General features: G+C 31.6%; 1 protein-coding gene across 1 annotated transcript; it reads left to right on the top strand.

Annotated features, from left to right (window-relative positions):
* Positions 1–4,769: 4,769 nt before the first annotated feature.
* On the top strand, positions 4,770–6,696 carry LOC124932322 (cytochrome P450 CYP82D47-like). The gene is made up of 2 exons (XM_047472943.1): positions 4,770–5,767; positions 5,896–6,696. Exons 1-2 carry the CDS (start codon positions 4,781–4,783, stop codon positions 6,517–6,519), a joined length of 1,611 nt encoding a protein of 536 aa, XP_047328899.1. The 5' UTR covers positions 4,770–4,780; the 3' UTR covers positions 6,520–6,696.
* Positions 6,697–7,554: the final 858 nt, after the last annotated feature.

Raw genomic sequence — 7,554 nt, 5'->3', positions numbered from 1 at the left:
TGTTAGGATCTAGACCGCCGATAGTGGACCGGGGTCCGGCTAAAGGATACTCTCTGACAACACTCAATGGTTGGCGCTAACCCGGTTAAGAATTAACACCTGGTTTCAATACTACACAAGCTGTCACAAACCCTTGAACCGAGTTCAAGTGCGGAAGTGGTTTGTTTCAGATTGAAGCAACACACACACAGGATGAATAAAGGTGGGATTTGGAGAATATCGGTTTGAAAAATAGTAGGGCGGTTAGAATAGTATGAGTCAGTTAGAATATGGAACCGGTAGGAAATAAAGCACGAGACAAGTTTTTATGGATGTTCGGAGATAAAACTCCTACGTCACCCCTTCTTCTCAAACCACGAGAAGGATATTCACTAAGGAATACACAAACACAATACACGATCGAGTCTTATTTACTGCTCGATAATCACTCTTACAATTCTCACAGTAATTGTAATACACTTCACAAACACACTTAAGCTTTGAATCTTAGAGAGATAATCACTTTATAACTTGTTTTCTTTGTACTTTCACTCTCTTTATTATGTGTCTTCTTGCTTCTTCAGCTTCTCTTTTTATAGGTGAAATGTGCCAACAATCACATTTCTTCAACGGATACCTTTAGGGTAATCCTTGAATCTGATTGGTTGAGTAGAGGATCAACATAATCATTAAATGCGGTTTAGACTTCCAAGGCATGGAGCATACCGACTTGATTTGTCTTTGCTTGATTATAGCAATTGTCGGTTGGACAGTTGCCTGCACATGGGAGGTTGCTCCTTTGACTTGTACCAGAATGATAACTTTTCTTTAGGCAATCTTCTGCAGCCTGCAGCATATCATCAGACTTGTATGAATATGGCAATGTCACAGTTTGATCTTTTGATGTCATCTTCTGCATATACTCAAAGTGTCTGTTTGTACTAACTTGTCCACTATTCTCAATTTGATATCCTTGACTTCTTTATCTAAATAGTTTTCTCGTTGGATTTGGATTGAATACTTCATTTCAAATGGTCATGTTAACCGGTTGTTCAGTTCAACCGGATGACTTTAGGTTTTAGATTTGTCACTTGCTTCTTCTAGCCAGCTTGATTACTTGACCGATTGAAGTTCTTGACCGTTCCTGCACAATAAGTTTGTTTTGTTAAGTTCTGTTAACCGGTCAATTTTATCTAACAAAGTGAATCTTCTAAGTTTTTCTTTTTTAGTTGTCACAATTTATGTCTCCCAATAGTCACTAACGGTCTCCGACATAACTAATTGGATACTAGTCAAATTCTACCAAATATATTTGTAATAACGTGACAATGTAAAAACATATGATAAACTGACTGTCATCACCTCATTGTAACACATACAACTTAAAAATAATCATGTTTTTTTCTTTTACATCTATTATCAATGAAAATTCTACTTTGAATAATACTCCAAAAAAAAATATTTGTAAACATCTTAATCTCCCATAAATTTTCTCAACAAAGATTAATATGACTAACTTTATTAAACATAGTGTAACAATATCACACATGAAAGTTATCCAGACCACGTCACTACATATAATCCCGAGAAGACGGGTATATATAACTCATGATTTTTAACCATGAACAAAGGTCAATCATTGGAAATGATTTTCTCTATGTTAATTTTCTTCTATATCTAATACGGTTAGCAATACCACTAGATTTGATGTCAAACATATCTTTTACCGAATCTTTACAAATATAAATAGAAGCGAGGTCAGGAACACTTTTGTTAAGCAATTACCCGCACACCAAGTGCCGTCTCAAAACTAATCGAACATCCATTACTCACAATAACAATTGAATGCTCCCGATAATCTTTCCACGTAGCATAAAATCACCTCATAAGCATCCCACAGGTTTATAGGATTTTTTGTAAACTAACCAAACTTATCCATCATATTTACATTTAATCAATTTTGCAAAATACTCAATTGTTCAGATTATTTATTTTCATTTAATAATTTTATTTAATTTCTTTTGAAATTATAATTTTATTGTAAATTTTAATATATATATATATATAAAATCTATTTTGAAATAAAATATTTACTAAATAAATACGGAACTAAAATATTAAATAATAATAATAAATTATAATAACAATAATAATTAAAACTTCACTTAATAAAATACGAATTATATAATTTAAATATTAATATTATAAATATGATTATATGTATATAAATTTAAATTATTTATTTATTAAAAAAAGTTAAACAAGTTCAAAATAGTATTAAAATATAATAATTATTTTTTATATTATAAAGTTAATTATAGAAGAGATACTAACTTATTTATTATTATTATTATTATTATTATTTATTTTTTATTTTAATGTAATGATTTGTACATTATAATTAATTTTATTTATTATAAAATTAGAATTTAAATTTTCATCAAAATTGAAAGAAAGAAAAGCAATAAGAATAAGGAAGTCAGAGAATTTGTGATGAAAAGAGTAAGAGAGGTAGCTAATAAAGAAATCGATAGGATTGCTGAAGAAATTATCCATGAAAATCAGGAATGCAGCAAAGGTAAAGAACCAATTACTTATATAAATTCTGAAGAACGTGCAGTAGAAAAATAGAGAAAAAATGAAGAAATATGGAAGGTTGGGTATAATGAAAGCAAAACCTCTTTGGACTTAAAAATCAAATCACAAAACTACTGATGCATGCAAAGAAATGAGAGATTGTTCTCAACAAAGAGAAAATACAATAAATAACCGTCCAATTGAATATACATTATCTTCAAGATTGAAACTTACTAAAGAAGGAAGAATACGAAAAGATAATAAATTAGTTAGTGGAAACAATAAGGGAGCTAATGAAGTCCCCCAAATCAAAGAGCTATATTATAGAGAGCTAATTCCAATTAGAAAGTAAATGAAGTCAGGAAAAAGAATGCAGAAAAGAAAGCAGAAGATCATGCATACAAAGGTCAAATCTACTTGGGTGAGTTTAAAACGAAAGTTGAGATTCCCAACTCTCATTTTGAATTTAAATTGCCCACTAAAATGGAGGAGAAATGCGTCAAAGAATGAGAAAATGTAGTTGTTGAGAACTACATAGGAAATAATTGTGTATCTTTCTCAAACACTAAGGAATCACTAATGAAACAATGGGAGAAGAAAGGACTAGAGAAGGTTTATGCAAACATCCATGATCTCTATTTTCTACAATTCAAAAAGGGAACGAACTTGGATGATATTCTGAAAATTGGGCAAACTTATATTGGATCCAACTGTATGAATTTTGAGAGATGGTCTGAAGAATTGAGCCTTCTAAGCAAGCCAAAGAAAACAACCCAAATATGGTTCAAACTTAGGAACATCCCAACACACATGTATAATGCAGAAGCTCTAAGTCAATTTGCAAGTCTATTGGGGAAACCATTATATATGAACCCAATTACAGAGGGAGGAGAGCACCTTACTTTTGCTAGAATAAGCATTGAAGTACATCTTCAAAGTACACTGCCAAAAAAATGACAGTTATTGATAGGAAGGGAAAGACTATAGTAATAAAAATCTCATATGAATAGAGGCCAAACATGTGTGTTTTCTGCAATACTTTCCAACATGTTAGTACTAAATGTGCAAAAACAATTGAGGAAGAACATAAAATCATGAAAGCCCAGGAAGTAAAAAAACAGGAAAATGAAACGGAAGAATCAAGAATGGAAGAGCATATTGTGGAAGTAATGGATAGTGATAAAAAAGACAAAAATGAGGAAAATTTAGAGGAGGAAAATAAGAAATATTCTGGGAAAAAGGAAACAGTTAAGGAAAAAGTAAAGGGAATCAAGGTGAAGAGGAAAAGAAAATTTTCTATAATGCGAATGATCAAAATGGAAATGAAAGATGAACCTTGAGTTGTTGTTGAGGAAACTCAAAAGGAAGATACCCAAAATTTCAAAACTGAAACTTAGAATTCTAAAGCCGATAAAAAAGATTCCAAAATCAATGTGGAGTTTGAAGCTGAAGCCGAAGATAATGAAGACAAGAACACACAAATTTAAGTTGAAGATAACAAAGATAAAAGCCCTAAAATTTTCAGAAATAATTATTTCTATCAAATCAAAACGGACTCGTACAAAGAGAGAATTCAAAATGAAAAACAACAATACTCATCATCATTTTCAATACAACCTCCTTTCATCGTCAGAGGAGCAGAAAAAGGAAGAGGAAGGGGAAGAATGACTCTCAATGAAAACAGATGGCATGGGAAAATGCTAGGCTGGAATAGTTATGTTTGAATGTATTCTTTTCTGTTTGTAATATCTATTTTTAATAGAATGTATGAATGTTTTGAATCAATTTTTTTCATGCTCATTTGATTATCATCCTTAATCATAGTTAGGATTTGTCCTTTGATTTCTAACCCTCTCACTTTTGAGATTTTAATGAAATTATCTAACCGTTTAAAAAATTAAAAAATTAGTATTAAAAATTCAAATATTTAAAAGATAAGTTCATACTGATATATAATCAATTGCCTTAGAATGTCTGGTCAATAAAAAAAAAAGAAAAATAATGAGACTTTCTATAAAAAGCTACAAGTTGACCGCTGGAAGCATTCAGTATTCCACATCATACAGCCAATTTTTAGTATTAAATATCCAAATATTTAAAAGGATAAGATATAATTAATTGCCTTAGAATGTCTGGTCAATAAAAAAAGAAAAATAATGAGACTTTCTATAAAAAGCTACAAGTTGACCGCTGGAAGCATTCAGTATTCCCACATCATACAGCCATGATTTCCATTGATTATTTTTCCTCACTTGATCTTGTTAGCTCTTCAATAGCGGGCTCGTTGTTTATTTTAGTATTAATGTCCCTCTATTATTTCCTCTACCTGGGTGGTGCTGGAGCTCAACATAAGCTTAATAAACCGCCCGAACCAAGCGGAGCCTGGCCTGTACTGGGTCACCTCCTTCTTCTCCGTGGTCCCAACTTTTTCTACTTAGCACTGTCTGACATGGCCGACAAATATGGCCCAATTTTCAGCATCCGTCTTGGACTTCGACGGGCCATTGTGGTTAGCAATTGGGAGTTGGCCAAAGAACTGTCCACCACTCACGACCTAGCCGTGGCATCGCGTCCTCGAATGCTAGCTTCAGAGCACTTGGGGTACAACTATGCCATGTTTGCCTTTTCCCCGTACGGGTCATATTGGAGGGAGATTCGAAAGTTTGTGTCCTTGGAGCTGTTGTCTATGCGGCGAGTCAATTCGTTCGGCCATATAAGGGTGTCCGAGACAAAATCCGCAATCCAACAACTTTATAAGTTGTGGGCGGAAAAAGGAGATGACAACTTGAGTTTGACTAATGGTGTCACAGTGGAGATGAAGCAATGGATATCAGACTTGACAACAAACGTGATCTTTAGGATGATCTATGGGAAAAGATATTCTGGGGCTGATGTTGACATAGAGGAAGCTCGAAAGTATCAAAGAATTTTTAAGAGGTTCTCATATCTATTTGGTTTAAATGTGGTGGGAGACATGATACCGTGGCTTAGATGGCTAGATATAGGAGGTTACGAGAAGGTCATGAAAGAAACATCAAAAGAATACGACCATCTCATGGTGAAGTTGCTAGAAGAGCACAATAATTGGCGGAAGGGACATAATGGTCCAGACAATGTTGATCGTGATTTTATGGATGTAATGATCTCAATGCTTAAAAAGACTGATATAAATGGTTATGATGCTGATACAATTAACAAGTCTACCTGCTCGGTATATCAATTTATTATGTATTATCTCATATGATCATATAATGAATTCTTTTTATTATAAAAATTTCGTCCTGTTTAGATATCAGGTAACGAAACTAATTAATGTGATGTATGGTAATTGGTTATCAGGTTTTGAATGTTGCGGGAGTAGAGACCACCTCCACCATGCTTATATGGACTCTTTGCTTACTCATGAACCACCGCCATGCGTTGAAAAAGGTGGAGGAAGAGTTGGACATCCATGTGGGAAAAGAAAGGAACGTGGAGGAGTCGGATATTCCCAAATTGGTATACCTCCAAGCTGTTTTCAAAGAATCGTTAAGACTATATCCACCGGCTCCACTAGGAGCCCCAAGAGAGGTCATACGAGATTGTGTCGTGGATGGCTATCATGTGGCAGCAGGGACAAGGCTCTTTTTAAATCTTTGGAAACTCCATCGCGATCCTAAGATATGGTCGGAGCCATTAGAGTTTCGGCCAGAGAGATTCATAACTACACATAAGAACATAGATGTTCGTGGTCAGAATTTTGAGCTGATTCCTTTTGGTGCTGGTAGAAGAGTGTGTCCTGGAATAAACCTTGGAATGCAAATGGGGCACTTGGTCTTAGCTAGCTTGCTTCATTCTTTTCAGATCTCAAATATCAACAATGAATTAGTAGATATGACTGAGACCGAAGGAAGTACAATATCCAAAGCTACTCCCCTTCAACTGATCATCACTCCCAAACTTTCTAGTGATCTTTATGCATGATTCATTGCACATTCCACTATATATATATACATGTGAAGCATGGAATATGTATTAGTTCAAGTTTGGCTTCCTCCATTCCTATCTAGCACATTTGGTACTAGGTTAAGTCCATTGGTGTTTAGTTGAATTTTCAATGATATTTGTTAAATCTTTTTTCTTGTTACGATCATGTTTAGATGTTTTTGTGTCTTTTTTTTAAGTCTACTTAGTTTAATCATTCAAAAGGACGGAATAAAGGATGAAACTCAAGAAGTTTGGGAGTTGGCTAAACAATGTTCTCACTTAAAGATCACTTTAATTTAAGTAGAAATTAAAATCGCGATATTTAAATTTAATCATCACTTCAGATATTTAGTGGGGTGAACAAAGTGTTTATTTATTAATTTGATTAATTAATTGTAAACATCACATTTATAAATTTAGTTTTAAAAGGATAACAAGATAATATAAATAACAAGACAAAAGATAATATAAAAAATATTATCTTTAAGGGTTGGTTCGATCTTTGGATTTTTAGGATAAAACTCAACAATTCCATCATAAATCCAAATAATCATTTTATTAATTAAAATACTCAAATTATCCTTATTTAAATATTTTATTTTATATTAATAAAAAACAATATATATATATATATATCTTATATTTATTTTATTAACATTATAAAATTTATTTTCATATAAATTAAATTAATAAATTATTTCATTTAAAAAATTATATTAAATATAAATAAGTTTAAAATATAAATAAATTATAACCTAATATATTATCTAATATACCATTTAAATTTTAAATAGTTTAAATAAATAATTATATTAGAAAATAAAGTAAAATATATTTAAATAAAAATATTAATTTATTTATAAATATATCTCATTTAAATTAAATATTTATAAATAAATTTATTTAATTTTTTTGGTATAAACTAACTTTAAACAATTATTCTAAATAAATATTCTAATAAACTTATTTGAATTTTGATTATTATCTTATAACATTTATTTTATGTAAAAAAATTATATTAATTATATTAAA

This window comes from Impatiens glandulifera, chromosome 3 (assembly GCF_907164915.1).
Source record: "Impatiens glandulifera chromosome 3, dImpGla2.1, whole genome shotgun sequence".
In the NCBI taxonomy this organism is placed as follows: Eukaryota; Viridiplantae; Streptophyta; class Magnoliopsida; order Ericales; family Balsaminaceae; genus Impatiens; species Impatiens glandulifera.
The sequence above is the reverse complement of the archived record's forward strand: the minus strand, read 5'-3'. Positions and strand labels throughout refer to the sequence as shown.